The sequence below is a fragment of the Volvox carteri genome, assembly GCF_000143455.1.
Source record: "Volvox carteri f. nagariensis unplaced genomic scaffold VOLCAscaffold_30, whole genome shotgun sequence".
Lineage (NCBI taxonomy): Eukaryota > Viridiplantae > Chlorophyta > Chlorophyceae > Chlamydomonadales > Volvocaceae > Volvox > Volvox carteri.
Window position 1 is genome coordinate 425,296 of NW_003307573.1, and position 21,737 is coordinate 447,032.

The 21,737-nt window shown below is 58.3% G+C and overlaps 3 protein-coding genes across 3 annotated transcripts in view; 1 reads left to right on the forward strand and 2 right to left on the reverse strand.

Annotated features, from left to right (window-relative positions):
* Window positions 1-210: 210 nt before the first annotated feature.
* Window positions 211-8,318, forward strand: VOLCADRAFT_105555 (uncharacterized protein; the record flags this gene model as incomplete). Its single annotated transcript, XM_002952456.1, has 14 exons — window positions 211-268; window positions 755-1,173; window positions 1,416-1,492; window positions 2,181-2,367; window positions 2,608-2,754; window positions 3,314-3,476; window positions 3,765-4,071; window positions 4,292-4,531; window positions 4,907-5,219; window positions 5,610-5,651; window positions 6,155-6,302; window positions 6,540-6,729; window positions 7,303-7,311; window positions 8,168-8,318. The coding sequence occupies 14 exons, from the start codon at window positions 211-213 to the stop codon at window positions 8,316-8,318; spliced, it is 2,451 nt and encodes an 816-aa protein (XP_002952502.1).
* A 589-nt stretch (window positions 8,319-8,907) lies between these two features.
* On the reverse strand, window positions 8,908-15,061 carry VOLCADRAFT_93192 (uncharacterized protein; the record flags this gene model as incomplete). Its single annotated transcript, XM_002952526.1, has 13 exons — window positions 8,908-9,018; window positions 9,208-9,429; window positions 9,608-9,709; window positions 10,159-10,704; window positions 10,918-11,013; window positions 11,378-11,452; window positions 11,999-12,088; window positions 12,759-12,887; window positions 13,560-13,817; window positions 13,897-13,924; window positions 14,345-14,358; window positions 14,447-14,703; window positions 14,803-15,061. The coding sequence occupies 13 exons, from the start codon at window positions 15,059-15,061 to the stop codon at window positions 8,908-8,910; spliced, it is 2,187 nt and encodes a 728-aa protein (XP_002952572.1).
* Window positions 15,062-19,013: 3,952 nt separating this feature from the next.
* Window positions 19,014-21,737, reverse strand: part of VOLCADRAFT_93193 (uncharacterized protein) — a gene marked incomplete at both ends in the record, with an annotated part of 6,418 nt that continues 3,694 nt past the window's right edge. Inside the window, 2 exons of the mRNA XM_002952527.1 lie at window positions 19,014-20,828; window positions 21,000-21,311. Coding sequence (XP_002952573.1) covers window positions 19,014-20,828; window positions 21,000-21,311 — 2,127 coding nt within the window. The remainder of the gene's footprint in view (window positions 20,829-20,999; window positions 21,312-21,737) is intronic.

The following is a 21,737-nucleotide window of genomic DNA, read 5'->3' on the forward strand; positions in this document are numbered from 1 at the left end:
GCCGCCCTGCAGCTGCGTTTGCCTGAGTTCTGCGCCTTTGTGCGCAAGCAATATGATTCGCCGGACATGCTAACGACTCTACATTTGGACAAATACCGTATACGTTTCAGGAGAATACTGCTTTTTGAGCCCAGCTGGGCTGCAGCGGCTCAGGGTCTGGTTCATGCGACAAGTGCCTTGTTGTGAGACGATTCTTACGAATCCGCATCCATGTCTCAAGTGTGCCGTATTACTGAGAGCGTGTCACCAAGCGAAGAATATGACGCTTGTAAGCGTAAACCGCAGCACAAAATTGGTGTTCGGTGTTTGCCATTTAAACGGTACCAGCATAATACGTGGACATCTGATGAGCTGATTTAAAAGATAACTTCCTTCCCTAGTTAATGGGACGAGACTTGGCTGGAGAAGCACATGAGTTCTTACGACAGCTTGATGAAAGACTCCAAGTGGCACACAATTGGCGGTCATACTGTTTAGAGGCAGACATGACGGTTAAACTTTTAACGTTTCTAGGACATAGGTGGAGTTGAAATTTTTTTATCGTAAGCAGGGGGAAGTGTTACAGTAGTACGGAAAAAAACGGAAGTTATTAGCATCGCAAGACAGAGCGAAAGCAAAGCAAGCAACTCATTTTGCATACTCGGTAATAGATCAAATTTGTATCGGTTATCGAGTAGCCTTTCCTCTTCTGCCCGTTATTTCCAGCAGTCCAGTGTTGCAATGCCGCCCCTTTACACGCCTAAACGACGCGCAGGCCGTGGCATCTGCCAGTCACCGATCCTTCTAGCAGGCTTATTTTTTGTGGGGGCGGCATTGTTGTTATTAATCCTTGCTCAGTCATACTTGTCGCCTTCCGGGCTAAAGGGCCTCCCAGCGAGGCTTGGCATATCTAGCTTGCATGCCGTCACAAAAAAAGTCAACCTGAATACAAATGTTGAGCGATTTGCGACCTTATTTCACTTGGAGTTGGTTGAGCGCTTCAACCTTGCGCGTGGTCGCGATGTCGCACGCATCGACGAGCTGGTGTCAACCCTAAAAGGCATGGAAGCGATCGGGATTACGACAGTCGTGTTCTCTAGCCCTTGGGAGTTCCTCCAGCCCACGGATGGGCCCGTCAACTTCGAGTTTTTGGACTTGCTGGTCTCCACCGCATGCCAGAACACCAACTTGAAGGTGTGTTAAAGGGAAGCAGAAAAGATTACTCCGCCAAGTGGGGGGGACGGAAGGCTTTATGCTCTACGTTGACTCGTACCGTATGATGGCTCATACCTGTATGTCCTTGCAACAGCTACTGTGTTGACTGGCCGCGCTTTGTAAATACATGCCACGGTTTTGTACAGACATGCACGGCAAAGGCTCACCCGGGGCTATCAGGCTGTGCCTATGTGTCCCAAACCCAAACGCCTAATCTTCAGGTTGCTTTCATCCTGGATATGGTGCGAGCGCCCGCTTGGGTGTTCACCAAGTGGCCGGATGCCAAGGCGACAGACAGGTGCGGCACCGAGGGTCGGCCAGGTTTGGATATAGTTCCGGGGGCCTCTCGGGGATTATGAATTTCTCTGAAGGAAGCGTCTCGGGACGAAGGAAGAAGCGCACGATGGGGCTTGGGAAGGTGAAAGCGAGGATGGGACTGGAAAGGTTAATAAGAAGCAGAGGGTAAGCTGTTGATGGCCGACGAAGGCGACGAGCAGAAAGGCGCAATGCTTCTCCATGGCAGGGGCTCATGGGGATAAGAACTGCGCCGTGCGTACATGATGATGAGATACCTCGAATTTATTGTACGGGAAGCCAGGGCAAGTGGAAAGCGGCGCAAGTATGCTGCTTTTGTTGTTGATGGTGTACGGCAAGGGGCGGTGAAGGAGGGGCTTGCGGGTTGCTGCCCGATGGAGGAGCCTCCAAGAGAGACGAAAGCCGCCCACACCGTCATCGATACACAATCCTGTGCGCAAACGTTTTGCCCACCGACTCCCACGTCGCATATCCGGCCTCCCAAACCTGGCTTTCAATCCTCCACCCATCATCCACCCGCACCCGCAACACCCGGGCCCCGGGCATGGCATGACTGCGGCGCCGTTCCGCCGCCACCTACCTGTGGCTGTGCAGCTGGGCCGTAATGCATTTTCATACCTCCGAGTCCCGCTCCCCCCTTGCTCCCCCCTTGCTTCCCCCCGCCCGTCCAGCCATCAGCGGCAGTATCCTTTGCTGTCCTGGTTCCACGCGGCCGCTAACCAGCTGGCCATGAGTGTCTTGCAGCAGGTGGCTACCCACCTGGTCGCATCACATCGCGGGAGGGTCACATCGCTACAGCCAGCTTTCAACAACGAGTACGAGGTATTTGGGTGGGACGGGGATGGGGGCGTGTCTCGGGTGGGACCGGAGATTCCAAGGGGAAGACCCTTGCACACCCTGGACCCCCTACCTGGGGTGGACCCCTTACCTCGGTTTCCTAGGTAGGTAAATTTGGGATCTCGTGGACAGCGAGCGGCGAGGGTGACCCGTGGGTCGGAGCATCTGTATGCCTATCCTACCCTGGGGTTCCTCATTGTAAAGCTCGCGTCCTAGCCGAGCTGGCGCTGTTGCACGGAGTCCTCATTCTCTCCTACACAGCACAGCACAGCACAGCAACGGTCTGTGCGGACGCGCGTGGATGGGCTCGTCCGTATCTGCTTGCTGTGCGGCTGGGGGTCGGCGGGTTCGGAGGCTTATGGGAAGTTTGTTGGGCATCTCCCTTTATATAAAGGGAGGTGGTCTTTGGTGAGGTTTGCGTGAGGTAGGGGAGAAGAGGGTTCGCAATGAGCGGGGGGGTTGCCGGAGTAGACCCGCTGAAGGAGAGGAGGAGGAGGAGGAGAAAGAGCCACACCAGCAGAGTGGGGTGATCCGTTGCGGTCCCGCCGTGTGGTGGGTCGGCTGCTGAACGTTATTACGGATATACCGCTGCCAGATGGATCGGCACGAGGCGCGGCGAGGGAGCGGATGTGAAGACTGCCAGCGGGGGGAAGGGCGCGGAAGGGGGAGACGCCGTTTTCACCTGCGGACTGATTGACTGGAAGGGGGTGGTGTGGGGGGTCATTGAAGATGACGGGGTCCTGGAGGATGACTTTATGTGTAATGTCTATAACATAAAGTCCATTTGCTGTGGGTGTTACACGGCAGTCGTCGACGGGGAGAGCCACCTGCCGCGCTGACGCCCTCCGCCCATGTCCCTGTTATAGTTACAACCACCCCGTCCTTCATTGCACATCCCTCACCCACCCCGTATCGAGTTTTCCTGTCACCCTCCCCCCTTCCCCCCTCCCCCTGCCCTACCTCACAGGCCAAATACACGCAGGAGCACGACTGCTATCAGGACTACTCAGGGCCCGCGGTATGCAAGGACTTGTTACGGATTCATAGAGTGTTATCATCTCAGTGCACGCGGCACCCACGCATGAGCGAGCGGGTGGATGCCCTTTCCACGGCGGTAGAAGTGTTCTTGTGTAAGCGTACGCGTTTGTACGTGTCTTCAGCCCGTCCGTCCTGGGTATCGTCGCTGACTGACTGCGCGGGCTGTGTGAGTTTTGTGCGGTTGGCACTGAGTCGCCTTTGTTGTCCATCCCGACGTTGTAATCTGCCGGGCCTGGAACTCTTCCCCCCCGTCCGAGGTTTCATCCCAAGGGGGCCCCTTGCAGTTGGATAACGGCTGTCTGAGCGGGGGACGTGCTTCTCTATCCCCCCTCACTCGTTTGCGGTTCATCTTCTCCCCTGCTCCCCTGCTCCCGCTACAGCCCCCTGTACACCCCATGGCGCCAGTGGCCCTACAGCCGCACATCTTGGGACCCTCCTGCCCTCTGTCTCGCCGCTCTCTTACCCTTGTCCTCCCCCCTCCTCCTGCCCTAATCCTGTCGCCTTATGTCCCTTCTATTCCTGGTTCCGTGGTATGAAGTTATGGTCGTTCCGTCAGTGGCTCCAGGCTCGTAGGCCTCAACTGGAATCCCTCAATGCGCGGTGGGGCACTGCCTTCAAGCGCTGGGAGGAGGTCGGGCCGCCCGTGCTGGAGGCGGGGAGTGTCATGGGGCCGGACCTGCAGGCGCGGTGAGGGGGGATAGGGGGGCAAGAGAGGAGGGGCAGCTGGAGGGGGAGGAAGGGGGTCCCATAGTTTAAGAATGAAGCGGAAAGCATGACACAACAAATGACGAGGTCAGGAGCTGCATCGGATGATGTTCAATGAATCTTGGAATAAATTTTACTTTATCGTTGGGCCCCCGTGTGTATCCTTCTTCTTCTTCTTCTTCTTCTTCCCGTACTCCTTTAGTTACTGGGACTTCCTGAAGTTCCGGGAGCTCAAGGGAGCAGAGGTATATAACCGTGCATGTGCTGTCGTACAGTCGGCCGGTGCACGATGCTTCCACCACGTGCCCGAGCTCTTAACCGTACTTGTGGCAGTGTACGGCACTACCATGTTCAAACACATCGCCACCAGCTCGTACACCGACTACCTCGTCGTAGACGCCAGCTTCTCTACACCGTACGGCAGCCCTATCACCCCGGAGATGTGAGTACGAATGTACGGCAGGGCACGAAAGGGGGGTGTATGTGTGCGCCTTCGTTGTCAGGAAAGGGGGTTAGGAAGCTCAGAACCGAGGGGAAGGGTGGGCTTGATAGCTGCGCGGGATTTGGGCACATCCAATCAGGCAGGCTGTTTGGTGGTCAGCGGCCGCAAGGCCCCACCATTGCCAACGTCCACCCCATGCCCCCTCTTCCAGCCCTTCTATGAAACCGTAGTGTCGATTATGCAATAGAAACGAATTCTACCCGCTTGTTTTGCAGCATATTTCCTTACTATCTCTTTGACATGTTGTGCACACGAGGGCCCCTGACGGCCCCTGACCCAACACACACGCGCGCGGTATCACCACCCCGCACGCAGGCTGCGCATCTCCGTGGCTGCCGCGGCCGCATACGGCAAACCCGTACACCTTGGGGCACCCGTACAGCAATCCGTCGGGTACGACCTGCTATCATCCACCTTCCGAACCGCCATTCTGGCGGGTGCGGTGGGGGTGGGTGTTACGAACTGGATGCCGTACATGCCCCTCAACGCCTCGCTGGGGGAGGCCATGCGGGGGATTAGCAGCACGTCAAGTGGGGGTCCGGATGCGGAATGCTCTGCGGGCGTCGTTCGGGAGCGGATGGGACTGTTCATCCACTTCGACTCGTGTGCTGCATGGCATGGATTGCAGGTGAGTGAGGGGGAGGGGGAGTTCTGTTGGTTCCTTTTTCGCTCACTTCGGAGGACTTGGCTGTCTACTGGATTAGCAGGATTTGACGCGTTGTTTGGGGGAAGAGTAGTGAGAAGGGTGGTAAGGAATTTGGAGATGAAGCTATTGAGAGATGTTTTGCGCTTATGTGTATGTAGGCAGGCATGCGGGGTTTGTGCTTCACGGCTGCTATGTTTGGGGGATGGAGGGAGGGCAAGTCCCGCGAAGGGAAGGCCCCAAGCGGCCCAACCCCTTTCGAGGAGAAGCCCCATGACGTGCTCGTGTGTGTCCTACCCTCAATCACTCAGTCCCTCTCCGGCTTTGTGCCCGTGCTCTCCCTCCTGCTACTTCCCATCCCCCGCTCTGTTGCAGTGGTCTTCTGAGAGCAAGGACCCCCTGCATGACTTCATACGGGTAGGCGGGTGAGGGATGACGGCGTGTGTATGTGCGTGGGCACGGCTGTGTTTGCTGTACGTGGTGTTTCTTCAGGAGATGTTGCTTAATTACATGACGGCACGATACCAAAGTTATTCTCAAAATCGTATCGTCTTTTTACTTAAGTTCAGTAACAAGCAAGACTGGTAGCGTTTTTGTTTTGGCGCGCGGACTACGACGCGCCCAACGCTATAGCGAATATTGGTGATCTGACCCACGTACCCGCGAGAGGGTGTGTGTACTGCGTGTGTGCATTTAGTGTGTTGCAGTTGAACCTTGCAGTTGGACCCTAAGAGCTGTGGGGGTCAGCAGACTGGCAGGTATTGGAGGTGGCAACCCGTCATGCGCATCCCACTACACGACGGCTTTCCCCCTCCCTCCTCCACTGCTCTCACCTTGCGGTGTTCGGCCTTGCGGTGTACGCCGCCTGGGTGTTTTTGTTGTTGATGTCGACGCCCCGCACGGGCCCCGCCTTCCACCAGACTGTCGCCCAGCAACACAATTTCCAGTGCACTCCTCACCTGGAGGTGTATCTGGAGCTGGACCGGCTGATGGCCGCCCTTCCCTCCCTGGGCCGGCTGCTGTTCGTGGAGCCACTAGTGGTGGCGGCGGGGAAGGAGGTACGTGGGGGTGCGGTCCTGCATTCGCGGATGTATGTTGGGAGCAAGAAAGGGACGGCGCCGGGACGGGGCTGCGGCGACGGTTCTTGGAGCGCGATTGCGGCAATGCTGCGCTCCCTCGACCCGTGTTGCCGTCCTTTTCGCTCATGCCTCCTTTTGCAATCCCATCCCATCCTTCGACCTTGCGAGTGGTGATTTGGGAACCCTGTGATGCACTGCTGCTGCTGCATGTGTGCTGCTATCGTAGGATTGTGTGTTTTGGGTATGAGCCCTCTGTGCACGAATGTTCATGTCTGCACGCTCTTCTACGGTGCTCTGCCGCAGTTTGAGACGTACAAGGCGGTCAAGGCAGCGCTTAAGCCGAAGCGGCACGAGGTCGTACAGTTCCCCGGTGTCCCGGACACAGGGTCCCCCCAGCTCACTGTTCTCGAGGACCTGTGAGGAGAGCCACCATCACTACCCCCACTGTGGGTATGGGTGTGGGGTGAGGAAGGGTGGGCCAGTGCTGGGAACTGGTGCTCGGTGGCGCACGGAGCTCTGCCCAGCCCTTTCGGCCCGGATGGCACTCGGCGGAAAAATCTCCATGCCCCCTCCCTGCGCGCCCTGCTGCCACCGCCGTCGCCACTTACCACCCGCTTAACACCCCAGCACCGCATTTATACGGACAGGGAAGGCAAGGGTTTTTCAAATGCGCAAACAGACACCTAGCGGATGTACCGCTGTAGGGCCATACTCCGGGCACCACGTGCCTGCCTCTAGCTGCTGGTTCCCCATTGGACATCACACGAGTCGGTTGCGGTTGGTTGTGCGCTGCCCCGCCTTATTTCTCGTCGTGTACACTTTTTGGCGGACTTGACTCCTCGCGGCTCAGGCAGGTGGATTGTACACACGCGCAGCTGACAGCTCCTCGTGCATGCAGTTTGCGCCTGCCGGAACTTACGGCCGAACATGCACGTGGGACACGTGTGAAATTCAGTTCCCCCTCCTGTCCGCACGCCATGTGTGTGCAGGGGAAAAAGGTAAACCCCATAACGTGTTTTTATTCGTTTTCCTTGTCTGTCATGTAGGGGGTCAAACCTGGCAGCGGTTCCCCTTGCAACTGCTGTCATGGGTACGCGCGTTATCTCTCCCTTGCAAGCACGCTAATTGTACGGATAGGCTGGTTGGGACATTGGACAAACATACGGAGAGGTCGCGCCAGGTAACGAAGACCCAGACAGGTAGACACGCTAGTTATAGTGCACACACACGTATCCTAGGCGGCATGCATGCGGAAGTCTGACAGGCACGAGTATGTGGTAATTTGTAGTTGCCTTTGTTTGTTTATTGCTTTCTACGTTTTCTTGACTGTTACATACCCCTTCTCGAGCGGGCCGAACAGCAGCAGGGGCAGCCGCAGGTGATTTTTTCTCGTTTTCCACTTCCGCGTCCCCCGCGTGGCGTTTGTTTGTGACGCTTGTTGCAAAACCGGACATTCATTCCTTTGGATTGCATCAGGGCGCACAATGTGCAGCGGTGCATGGAAGGGACAGGTGTGGTACTCAAGCCGCCTCTACGAATTACCGGCCGTACGTATGCGGGGCGTAGTACGGCAGTGCACAGTCGAAGCATGCAGGCCCCAGAGTGCATTGGTTAGGTGAAAGCCTGGCAACGTGGCCCGGCAAATGTCATCGGGCCCCGCTGCCAACAGCGTTGCATTACAATTTTTACATGAGCACATCACGGCCGTTTGGGGGCTCACAGTAACCTGCGTGGATCCCGGGAGAAAACAATGCCACGTAGCACATGGACTATGATAGAGAGCGCTTCATTGTGGGCATGCAGGAGGGCATTTCACTATTGAAAAAATGTTTATGTATTGGCTGCTACATGCAGAGGTCTATTGGCGTGCAATTTCAAAGCAGGGAAATTTGAGCATGCAACAGTACATAGCTGTGTGTGCGTATTCGTGCGTGTGCGTGCCGAGGAGGATGCAAACGGTGTGGTTGCCTTGGTCTGGTCGTTGGTTCAATGGAGTGGTCGTTAATTGCCGTTAACATCCTTTCTTCGTGCTAGGTCTGTCACGAAGGGAATATTCACTTCTTTTCTTGTTCCTTTCCTTACGCCAACCGGTGTTAAGGCGCCAATAAACATGCTGCATTGTGTACTCTTAAGGTATTGAGTTTTAGTAAAATCCTCTGTCCGTGAGACACATGTCGCTAGGACGAGGTCCATCGTTGGGTTAGATTGTTGGTTGGCGATGGTTAACATGGGACAATTGTCTTTTATTCTACTCGTCCGTGCGTGCGGTAGCGCAAGGCACTGTAGCATTTGGCGAACTGAAAGGTTTTAACGCACAATTTAGTCGGGAAACGCGTGATGCAAAAGACTTCTTTGCCGGCCGGCCATCCATTTTGCGCGACAGCGGATTTCATTTAAGAAAGTGCATACACCGATTGCTCAAGGTAGTCACTCTTTCTGCATTCGGTTACTCGTTCCGCCCAGATTGGGACACGTCCTGAGATAAGTCACGAAATTTGGTATAAATGCCCAAGGTGATAGCGCACTGGCACAAAATAACCCTTTTGATTGGCAGACTCGCTGGTTCGCCATCGTCCGCTTTGTACTTAGCGACCCTACAGCTGCTTCTTGGAGTCCCTGTCGAGCACCAACGCCAGCGCCTCGAGCTGCTGCCGCCGCTCCAGAAGCATTTCCTCCATGCGCCGGGCCTTATCGTCCGCGGTGACCTGAGAGCAGGAGAGGGATAGGTTTCCAGGGAACGACTTAGGACATCTTGAGTACAACTTCGCAAACCAGCAAATCAGGAGACTAACTTGGAAAAGGGGCAAGTTGTTTCTTTGGACGGCTCGTTGCAACCCCGATTGAAGTAATTTTGGATAAGAAGCAATAAGCACATACAATGAAACCGCCCGCACCTGCGTCAAGTTGAGCCGGCCGGTGGCGACAGCTCCCGTGTCGCCGCTGCCCGCCCGGGCAACCGCCTCCTGGCCCACTGGTCTATACAGGAAAAAGTCGGGTTCCCGCACCGCATCGTCCACGTCTGCATCAGCACTGCCTGCAGCTTGCAGCGTGGTGCGGTTAGTGTCCACCAGTCTCTTGGCCGCGGCCGCCCGCCCCACTGAGGAGAAGTACTGAGCCTGTCGGGCGGCATGGAGGGAGGTCAATGTGGGAAAATGATTAAGACACACACGACACGACATGCACCAGAAGGCGCGCCCCCTTTGGGGCCAGCTACTCGGCTAAAACACAACGCGTCGGAGGGCCCCTGTTCCCCTGCCCCGTGCCAACCAGCCTCTCCCCGCACCCTCCACCCACCTCCAATCTGGAGGTGATGAGTTGCTCCACAGCGGCCCTCACCCCGTGCCGGGTGAGGGCCCCCGGCTCACACCAGAGCAGCGCCTCCCACACGTTTCGGATCTGAGGAGCCGGGAAATGCACATAGCAAAACTGTGAAAATGAACTGCGGATGCCATAAGGAGAGGGGGCGCCCATGTTGCACTCGCCACCCATCAAACGAAGGCCACCGGACGAAGCGGCTATTCATGAACCCATTCATGCGTCCAGCTCTAAGAAAGGGTAGCTACCGGGAGGCGAAGTTTATGGCAGAGTCGCGAGAGTTGTTCATACCCATTTGTTCAGCCCACATGGGTCGGGTTAGGGCCGGGTGCCAATCCCCTTACACTAGCGCCATTCCCCATAAACCTCTCGGCGAAAGAACTTATCAACAGCATCAGTAGCATCAGTAGTACCTGCTTTGTGGCCAGCCCTCAGTTCCAACCCCTCCTGACCCTCCTCGCGGCCAAAAGCTCTTCCCCAACACCGCTACCACCGCCACAATCACCCAAGTGACAGAGTCATGCCCGCACCTGTCCGCGGTGCATCTTCAGCTCGCGGCTGATGGCAGACACAAAGGTCGGGCTAGGGTTCAGGGCACCCGCGACGGAGGAAACCCCCCCCCTTCCAGTCATGTCACCAGTGCTACTGCCTCTGCCAGCGACGACGGTGGTGTCCTCAGAACACCCTGACGGCCCCGGCCCCACGACCGCCTCCGTCGCGACTGCCTTCACCGCCGCGTCCTCCGTTGCCGCCAGCCGCTGCCGCCAGCGCGCCTCCGCCTCCGCCCTCGCCTTTACCTGCACGTCCTCTGGCAGGACCATGTGCTGGGGGGGCACCGCACCCAGGGCCGCAAAGAAGGCGTGGGCTGCCAGGAGGGGTTGCTGTGCTACAACCAACTCGCCCACGCCCTGTCCCGCGCCTTGGGCTGGGGGTGTAGCTTCTGTCGCCCCAGCCGCCGCTATCTGCTGCAGCTGCTGTGCTGTTTCCGCTGCTTGCTCCTCTTCAGCCATCTTCTGCTCCTCCTCCTCCTCCCAGACGGGCCAGCTGGTCTCACCTCGAACCACCGCATCTAGACACTGCAAGGAGAGGAAAAAGGGAGGGGCGGTGGGGGAAGAGGTGATACCAGGCCCAGATCCAGTCCCAGTCCCAGATCCAGAGACTCTCAACCGGGGAGGACGGTCATGCGAGATCGGCAGGCCAGCACAGACTTAAAAAGCAACAAGCATTACACAAACGGCGGTACCTGCCTCGCTCCAGCCCCCCGGGAGTCCTCCCACCAGCTGCCCTACCTTTCTGGCCTGGTTCACTACCCAGGGCAGTGCCCTCATCATCTCCACCTCCAGCTTCTCACGTACTCGTTGTAGGTTCGGGGTGGGGTCCTCAACCTGAAGGGCCCAACGAGTGGTATGGTTGGTGGTTAGGACGAGAAAAGCGCCGCCGGCTTAAGACGGCGGAAGGCGAGATGACAGAAAACATGGCTGCGAAATCGTGAAGAAAAGCGGCCATGGGAGGAAGGTGATACAGCAAGCGTGGGGGATAGGTGGGGGCCGGGAAGGCCGGGAGGAGAGCCTCTCTCCCCCCGTGAACCCCTCCACAGATTCCGGCCATACGGACAAAAGACGCAGCTCAGTACAGAGGAATACACAGGCGCCAGCAGGATTCCCTTTGCCCCATTCCGCAAAGGCTTCCCGTCCCCGTCCGCCTGCAAACACCCACGCCACCTCCCCAAATAGGAGGACGACAGCTCACCGTCAGATCGGCGCACCGGCGTGACTTGGCCAAATCGTACGACAGCTTAAGGAGGGCCTTACCCAGGCCTAATCCCTGTGGTTGCATGGTTGCATGGCGATGGCGGCAATAGTGAGACACACGGGGACGCAGCTCCAATGGGAATATAATACCTCTTGTGGAGAAAGGCCGTGTTGCATGGTAAATGAAAACTATGACGTCCGTCAGCGCCGTGGATGGGTTGTTATCGCTTCCCCCCACCATCCAAGAAGATAAGACCGGCCCCTCATCTCCCCACCTGCCCTTCCATCCAGCCAGTTGCCCCCCCCCAGTCTGTTCCTCTCCCTCACGGAGCGTTCCCAGGCGCCAGACTACGAGTTCGCGTCTAACAGCTCCTAGCCAACCCCTCATTCCCCCCTCTCCCCGGGGGGGAAGCGAGTCTTACCCCGTGTTTCCGGTGCCCCCAACGTCTGTGGCCCCGTCTGTCGGCTATCCCTTTCGCACTGCCTCGCTTCCCAAACCCCGCCTCGCTCTTCTCCGCTCCAGTACATCATTCCCCTCCGCGCCATCCCCCTTCACACCGGAGCTTCAGCTCCGTAAGACTACCTTCTTGCCCTCCGCTCCCACCCCACTCCCGCCTACCTGCCATGGACTCAGGACCAACACCTGGCTCACGCGAAGTCGACACGAGGCTGGGTAGGAGAAGAAGTTGAACAGGGTAGTCAGACCCAACTGGGGTGGGGCGGGGAACAGGAACGGGAGCGGGAGGCAATGGGGGGGCCCGGGGTGTAGGGTGGGGTGGGGCGGATATATGGGTAACAGCGGGGAAAGGTGCGGAGGGACAACTTTTGGACACTGTGATTGTGTGGGCCCAATGGACCCTGCCGACTTTCAAGCTGGTGTGGCTCCTCTCGCTCCTGCAACCCACATCCGACTGACTCGGTTCTTGTTTTGTTGTCAGTTGTGTTGGAAATAGTGCTAACGCTCCGTCCTTAGTTTCAAGTTCAGCGACGGGCGTCGTCAGGACTCATCCATGAATATGCGGGGATTGCATCTTGGGATCGTTAGTAGTAACTCCTCCAAGACTAGGACTAGGACTAGGACTACCAACGACACCCAGGAACAAGGAAAAAGGAATTGTAGGCGATGGAGGGCATATACACACATACATATATGTGAACATGTATATGCACACATAGACGGACTTACATATATAGAGACATAAATAGACTTACATATACACATATGGGCAGCCGGAGGGAGTCTTTCCCTGCTACCACACGCGATGATGTGCTCTGCAAAGCCATCATGTTGTCATAGCTTACGCACACAAACGCACACGCCCTGCTCACCCCCCGCACCCCCCTGCCCGCTCATCCCCCGCACCCCCCTGCCGGCTCACCACCAGACAGCCCCCGTCCTCAGCTCTCATCACCGGCAGCAGCATCTCCCACTGCGGGTCCTCGTCGTCGATGAACTGGGCTCCGTCAATGGTGAACAGCAACAGGGGCTCCAAACGGGCGTGAAGAGCCTGAGGCGTCATCAAAACATTCATTGCGTTCGGGTGGAGCACCAGTGAGGTGGGGAAGGGGAAGGGGAAGGGGAAAATCATGTGAGAGGAAGTGGCAAGTCAACTTCCTGTGGGGACGGGGAGAAGGGCGAGAGGGAAGGGGTCAGAAACCCCTTTTTCCCCCTCCCCCCCCCCAAATCGATATGGGAATAGGTTGCAGTCTGCTCGGGGGTATGGCGTCAGGCGTATGCGTGTGAGTGTATGAAGGTGGTGGTTGGGTTGAGTCTTGTAGCAGTAACGGTGGTTGAGTACGGCAGGTTAGAAGTACGGAACCTTAGCGGCGTTACAGGCGCGCATTGTACATGCGTAGGGGGGTAATAGGGGCAGGAGAACGGCCGTAATGCCATTTCCGCCTTGGTTGCAGCGGGGCTCAGTTCACACGGGATTCGTTACAAATCAATGAGCGCAGACCGCATCATCTGCTTTTCCTGCTACAGTGGCCCAGATCCGAAGCAAATGGCCACCGCCACGGAAAACGCGTTACCAAACCAACAAAGGCCAATGACGACCCACGCAAACAAGCCTCGCTCGGCCTTGCACCCTCTTCTCTGTCCCCTTGCGACTCCCCTACGCCTCTCGCTTTGCCTGGCGCGGCCCACCCCCCTCCTCCGCACAGCTGTTACCTGCTCTCACCTTAACCTCCGCCGGCGCTTTGCTGACCTGGAACCGCCGTACAGACACCTCCATAGGGCCCTGCGCACTGCCACGGTTTTGACTGATACTGATACCGGGGGTGTCTGCTGCTGCATCGGAGCCAGCCGTCCCTGCCGCCGGTCGTGCTGTAATGCCGTACGCATTGGGCGGCAACAGCACTGTGCCGACATGGTCGCCCAGGGTCATGAGATCCGGCATGGCGGCTGCCCCCGCTGTCGCCGCTGCCACAAACTCCTCCTGGATTTGGATTTAGTCACAAAACAGGTCGGGTAGGAGAGAGGGGGCGGGGAACCGGAACATCAGCCAGTATGCGGACCGCGACGATACAAGCGGTAGCGACGAGGCTGGGCAGGTAGCCGGGAGGAGGAAGAGAAGAGTGGGGGGAAGACCACGTGAACCACGTAAACGATTCAAGCTGATGCCAAGGAGGATGTAGACTCTGATAAATAAGCCGAGCAAAGCAGTAAATAAAACTAACCAGTCGCGACGTGTGAAGGAGGAGTCTTCACGTGCGCGATAATTTAGGAGTGAGGCCCAGGCAAGAAGCAGAGCACGAGGCTTTTCATCAAGCTCCTCTTCAGCCAGCCTTGTTCTGATCTACCCTTGGACGCACTTTAATAAAAAAACCGCCCTTGGAGCTTTGAGCTGGACTGCAACAGACCCAAGCCTGCGCTTTACATTGTGGCTGTGGCTTTGCATCGCGGGCCGGACCTGACCGATCTGAAGCGCGGTGCGTGAGGCCACAACACACGCACGTGACTCACCGATCCCCGTATATCTGACGGCATGTACGGGACGACAAGGCGCACTGAATTGGATGCATGGCACGTTCAAATGGGTCAAGCACGGGAGCTCCCCTCTCCCACCTTGCTCCGGCAGTATCCAGAGGGGAAGGCGCCGTCAAAGATGGGGCCAAGCTTGTCGGCGCCGGGGCGCTTGGCAGCAAACTGGATGTCCACCCACGTATGATACGTTCGTACATGGATCCAGATCGTGATATTCAAGCCGCTGTAGCCGCGGATCTGCTCCGAGTCACCAAAGTGCTGGTGCAGAAACTCTACGGTCACCCGGTGACCACCTGCCGCAATTTCAGCCGTGAGAGGCCCCACAGTCGGGGCAGCCACTGCGCGGAAATGGACGGCCTCGTGCGCGTTTGCGATGAAGTTTGTCGTTTTTGTGGATGGGACCGCGGAAGTAGATGTGGAGGTGGGACCAGACGCACGGGGAACGGCCGGCCCGACGCTGGAGGTTTGTCCCGCAGGTGCAGCAGAGGAAGCGATGGAGCCTGCGGGCTTCGTGGCGGTGGTGAGCTGGGAAAGGCCCCCGGACGAAGGTTTGAGGGCAACAGTTGTACCAGTTGTGCTCGAGGGCCCGGCCGTGAGAGCGCCCTGGATGCCGATGATGGATGCGCCTTGCGGTTGCAGCTGCGCGTCAGAAAGCCGAACGCGCTTGGGCTGGGGTTGCCCTTGCTCCGGTTCCATTGTTCAATTTGGCGCGCTTTGCTGTCCGACGGTTCAATCCTTGACGCCAGCCACTGACAGAACGCTTCTAAGGTATAGATTTTGACTAATATAAAGCAATCCTTAGTACAGCTCTATGTTTCAAGGTTATGCCAAGCGGGCTCCTACCACAGCCCTATGCAATATTCCATATGCAATTTTGAATCCCGGTGCTACAATTATCGTAATATGAAGCTACAGAAAGCCCTCCTGTAAGGGAAGTTCCGCAGCAATGGCAGTTGATAAAGGCCAAACACCTGTTCTGCCAGGGTTTCTTGGAGTCAGAGCAAGGCAATCCGCGTGTCGAACATTCGAACTTTTCTCTCCTACATTGAACTGCTGCATGTATTCTATGACACAGGCCTCGTGCCGTACACCATTACTCCTGGTACACCGGATCGACTCGCTTGGCGTATCTTCAACTCGCCACCTCTGAGACAGCTGGCTGTGGCCGTCCAATGCCCTTATCCCTTCCCTCTGATCTCGGAAAAAGCCTGCCACGTTTGCCCTCTTCACCTGCTACGGTGAGAACAACGGCCAACGCCACGTGGTAGGCGATCCACACGGTCCTCTGCGCTTTTAACGGCTTATCTGACACTATGAACGGAGTCTGTTATACCGAACCCACACCAGCATTCCTGACTCAGCCCATGACAGGACGGCCAATCAGCACCACAACAGCTCACATTCTCGCGCCTTGTACGCGAGGATCCATCCATCCACAGATGGCTGACGACATGGCACAGGCGTAGGATTGCAAAGTTGTTTGGACGCTAGTCTGGGCTGATAGTGCGGTGTTTCCTGTTCTCCGTGGCTGTTAGGGGTTTAGGTATTTGCCCTTGGGCCTTCGGCTCGTATGGGTAGTTTTACAGGTACGGGGTCACGCAACCCCCCCCAACCATGATGCAACACAAACACACACGCACGCAAGGTGTTGCACAAGTTTAAAAGTTACTTGTGGACTCCTCGCACTTCACGTACCGCTTACATTCGCAGCCCTCGTCGACCCGTCCAGGGAAGGGACACCAAGACACGACCAACAAATCCACTTTCATCAAGCAGTATCATCATTACCACGTGTAGAAATTTTTGGAAAAGTTTTGGAAAATCAGCCGGAGCCGTCATCCACAAGGAAAAAACCTTTTTCAGCTGTTCATGTGCACAGAAAGAATATTAGGGGGCCCCTCGTTCCGCCTTTCTTTGAGGGTTAGAGGGTGACGCAACTCAAGGAGGTTTATCACACCATCCATCCATCCATCCATCCACCCATCCATCCATACATACATAAACACACATGGCTGAAAGCACCACCCCCAACCCTACTACACTAACCAGTCGTCCACAAAAAGGGGCTTGAAAGAGCTTGCATGCGCACCCTTCTGGGCCCCCCCTCGAGCGCTTTCCGTTTCCTAGCCCTCTTTGACGCGGCACGCCCATTCCCCCTTTCCCCGGTGCTCCATCCTTCAACACCACCGTCCGCCCGATGACGCTGCATGCAACAGCCAATGACCTCCTGCCAAAGACACACATCACACGCACGCACAGCCCACACCGTCCTGCTGCATTTCCGACATTCGATGCCGCGTGGACACCAGGAGCCCCAACGTGCGTCGAAGCCCCAACTCTGCCCCTTAACGTGGCACCCGGACTCCGGCAAACCCCTCTTCGTTACTGGCCCCTGGATGTTTGGTGGTGGCACTCTCATGCTGATTGATGCGCTCCTCCTCGCCGTCCCCTCTCCCCCCCTCGCTCCATCGTGTCACACGTTACCTGCCATCAAACCCCACCTGGAACCATGTCCTATTCAGGCTCCGTCCCTGCAATGCTCATCTCTCCCACTCCAGCATGTTCTACCCAAAACCCTTCCCCGCATCCGCCTTCACGTTTTGTTCGTTACGTGGAGAACCGCTCCCCCCGTGCCGCAGTAGCTGCGGCTGATGCTACAGCTGCTGCTCCTCAGCCGCAAACTCCTGTGTCGTTCTCTTTCAGTGGGTACCCGCACCTCACACCATCCACATCCCGCGCTGTCCCCACAGGCCCCCCAGCCCAATCTAGGGGGCCCTCGGGGCTGAGTCACATATCAGAAATCAGAAACTGTTCCCCTTGGGCTGTTTGCCAGCCCGTTAACCCCTCCTCCCCCTCCTCCTCCTCCCCCCTTCCCCGCACACCACAGCATGGGCTCTCATATGAATGTATGTATGTACGTGAATGCCTCGGGCTGATCTCGGGCTTGTATTTGGCCCTGCACATGCATGTATGCATGTTGTATGTGTGGAGAGAGACATCGCTGGTTAGGCCACGGCACGCACGCAAATTTTGCTACACTGCCGTGCATTACCGCCCACAGCAAAACCACTCCCGGCGTACAATCAAGCCCATATGCATGTGCACCGCCGCAAGCGTAAAGGGGAAGAGGGTCCGTCCTCGTGCGTGCATGCATGCTATTGTTTCGCAAAACAATGCACACGCCCTCGCGAAGGTGCCGCACGACGAGCCCTACCGTGCCAAAGCGGAAAGGAACAAACACCTGTGGCGCGACTGCAGTGGACCACGGGCTCTGGGGACCTAAGGTCACTTGAGGAAAAAGAGAAAGCACATTCAAAAGTAATTCCCACGTCGCGTCTCTTGTCACAGCAGCAGCAGCAGCAGCAGCAGCAGCAGCAGCAGCGGAAGCCATCGCCTCTATGTGCACCGTACACCTTATTCAGCAAACCAAGTCCAAGCCATGTACCACCCCAATCCGGGCGCCACATCTGCACTATCGGCTGGCTGGCGACGTCATTAGTCAGCATCTACGTCATCCCCAAATGCACCTCCGGGAGGGAGAGGGGGATGATACTTATTTAGGCGCCACTTCTCCACTAGGCCTCCGAAACCCCTCAACCGCCTAACGGCAGCAGCATCCCTGGCATTTAACCTGTGTCATATTCAACTCGTCAGCACACATCCTTGCTGCTAACAACATGCTTGTGAAAAACTATCTTGACGCAGATAGTTTGAAACATGACTATCTGTGTCGAGATGTGGATCGTAAAAGCTGCGCCGCCTCACACAATAGAGCACACCAACGACCCGGCCCTGGGGAATCCCAGCCAAATTCAACGAACCCAACCAAACCTAAACAACCCTTGTTAACAACCCTTCCAAACAATCCTTCCAACTTTGTCACACTACGAGAATCACGAATTACTCCAACTCCATGCGCTGTGTGGGGGTGAGTGGAGGGGGGAAATACACAGCATAACCCCCGGTCGCTCAGTTTCCTGTCGAAACCCTGCCTTCCCCTTCCCTTCCCGGCACCGCCGTCCTTTCGCCGTATCCGACTCAAGAGTATACGACTCTTCTTCTCTAATTTCATCAACAGACCCGAGTTCGAGGCCTACTACCAGCACATCCCATATAATCTGACAAATCGGGGGCGGGGGCGTGTGTTCTCTCCTCCTCCTAGCAGGTTTGGTTGAGTCGCAGGCGACTTCGGTGCTGGCGGCCTTCACCGCGTACCAGTCCACACTCGTTTTCTCGTGAGGGATAGCAATCATACTGCGGCAGAGCTAGGAATCGATCCTGGGATCTCTCGGACATTAATTACGGCCGCACACGAACACTGAAAAAGTCCCCTAGCGGTGTACGTCCATGGCCCCCCCGGCTATTACGGACACACCCGCACTTGTGTGCGGAACTTGTAACTTGTAACTTGTAGCATACGGTCCTGTGGTGCTCCGGGCATGCACCGATACCCGCCAAGACATCCCCGGAGGTGTGAGAGGCCGCGCTGTTCCCTTCCGTAAACGAACCCATCCCGCCAATCAATATCGGACCGGTGAGATGACCGGTGTAATACATGACCACATCGGATACAGGCGATTGGCGCAATGTGTCTAACCCTGCGCCGCCCAAGGGGCCATGGGAAGCCGCCGTCGTCTCCGCCTTTGACTTATCGCTGCATGGCTTGTTGATGCTGCTGTTGGAAGAACAGTTGTAGCGCCTCCCGCACATCCACGTGGGCCAGCTGAGTCAGCGCCGCGAACTCTGACGTCAGCGAGCCGCCGCTGCCGCCGCCGGTGCCGCCGCCGCCGCTGCAGAGCCGCGCCGCCGCCCTGTAGAAGTCGGCGACAACGTTGTGATCTGGCTCCTGCGGATCCGCATGAACCACGGACACCTCCCGCCGGACTCCACTCCCGCGACTGCCCGAGCCGCCGCAGCTGACGCTGCCGGCGGCAGCGGCGGCCGCCAGGTCGGCCGGCTCCTCGCCAGCGGCCGCCGCCGCTAGCGCAATGTTCCGGGAGGCGGGCAACGGGAGGGAGTGCGCTGCACCGCCTCTGGCGGCAACTCCTGCGGGGGCGGAGAGCTTTATGATCGCGGCGGCGGCAGCGGCGGCGGCGGCAGTATTATTACCCGAGCCTTGCCAGCCTGCAAGGCGGTCCGATACCCCGCTCTCGTCCGTCAATTCGCCTTCTGATGGACCGCCATTCATCCCGTTCGCCGCCGCCATCGCCGCGGAGCTCGGGATGTCACCGCCACCGCCGCCGCCGCCGCCGCCGCCGCCGCCAAATCCACCGTGGATGCGGCGTGCGCTAGCCGTTGCAGCGATGCTGCCATGCGACGGATTGCCTCCGCCGCTGATGCCGTTTACAACTGGACTCGGCTGATTACCGTTGTTGTTGTTGTTGTTGTTGGCAGCGGCGGCAGCGGCCGGCAGTCCGAGACTCGGTCTAGCTGCGCCTGCGCTGCCCTCGTTACCGCCCGTCGGTATCCTACCGGGGGCGAAGCTTGCATGCCCGTTGCCGGCGCTGCCGCCGCCGGCTCCTCCGTTGACGGGTGTGGACGCCGCGGGACCAAGCAGTACGGGCTGCAGCCGATAGCCCAGCGAGTCGAGTGTCAGGGTAGCCGTGCCGGCTGCTGCTGCTGCTGCTGCGCCGGTTCCAGAGTGCCGCCGCGGCAGTGCGATGGCAGCCAGGTTAGAGTGGTCGCCGGACTCCCCCTGGTCCGACTCTGCCAACAGCTGCAGGCCGCCGCTGGTGTTAGGGGACATGTAGAGCTTGTACGCCGTACAATGGCCGCCGGCAAGGGCATCCAGGCCCCCCACGCCCGCATCAGCGCCGCCGCCGCCGCCGGCTGCGGCAACGCCGCCGGCGTCGACGCTCAGGTGCAGCACATCCGGCGGCAGGCTACCTCCGCCGCCGCTGTCATACATGGCTACGCTGCCGCCACCGCAAACACCACCTTTCCGTATCATAGGAAAGGCCGTGCGCTCCGGGTCTCCGCCGTCGCCACTCACCCGCCCACCTTGTCCCTGTGGTGGCTGCTGACCGCGAGTAACTATGGACGTGGTCGCCGCAACGCAGGACGACGTCGCCGTCGCCGCCGCCGCCGCGCCGGCACTGCCGTGTGCAGGAGCTGGCATGACGGCGCCAGGGTCCCCGGCGGCGACGGTGGCAAGCTCAATGTCCTGAAGCATCGCCAGCGCTGCCTGGCAGGATGCCTTGGCCTTCTCCTCCGTGGCAAAGCCCCCAAGCCGCCGCAAGCGCTGCACCCTACCAGTCCAGACCGCCGCACACGTCTCAGTGGCGCCACCGCCACTTCCACCATCGCCCTCGACGGCGGCGCCCTCGACGCCGAAGGCCCCGGCGGCGGCGGCGGCGGCCGTTGCCGCCGCCGCCTCCGCGCGGTACAATACGCCAACCACGCTGGGGAACCTGCTGGGAATAACCACGTCCAGGACCGACCCAGGCGGTAGCGCGCGCTGGATCTGAGCGAACAGGTCGCCGCCGCCGCTGCCGCCGCCGCCGCTGCCGCCGCCGCCGCTGCCGCCGCCGCCGCCACCGCTGCCTGAGTCGGCGGGGCCGTTGATCGCCGCCGGCGCCTGCTGCGCTGCCGCGGCACCGGCGCCGCCAGCCGCTCCACACTCCGGCGTTCCCACCACCGCCGCCGCCGCCGCCCGGCCCTTCATCACAGTGAAGCCGGTTTGCGGCGATGTCTCCCCCCCAAGTAGCGGCGAAGCCGGTCGCAGCCGGTCGGCCTGCGTGTGCGGTTTGGAGCGTTGCTGTTCATCGAGCACCTGCTGCTGGTGTTGATGGTGTTGATGGTGTTGCTGCCAGCCATTCGTTGACGCCAGCACCAAGTTGGACGTCAGGGCGACGGGAACCGCGTCGGGATCCGGTTGCAGCAGCACCGTCACGTGGCCGGCGGATCCCAGCCGGGGCCGGGATGATATGGCCAGCGACAGGGGGTGCTGGTGGTGCTGATGGTGGTGTTGCGGCCGGTGCGGTGACGGCGCCTGCACCACCTGCTGGAGCTGATGTTGTTGCGTGTGCTGCTGCTGCCGGAGGACGGTACTGCTGGCGGCCAGGTTATGGTGGCCCCCATGTGGTGCGGCTGCCGCCCCCCGCGAGGCCATCGTGGAAGTCTCAGCGGGCTCCCTGTTTTGCCGGTTTAAGTCCCCCTCCCGCCTCTCACTTTTAATCCGCCTTCGAAATCTTCCCCCGTCTGTTTACAACTTTCTTGCATCGTCCGGTAACCGTGTTCTTCCCCCTCAATTTACGACCTTTCGGCTTTTTATAATGGGGGGCTTTCTTTATCCAACGCCACCCTTTTTTCTTTTTATAAACACTGACTTACATTTTTCCGGCTCTCCTATGGGAAGCAATCCTGCTCTTCC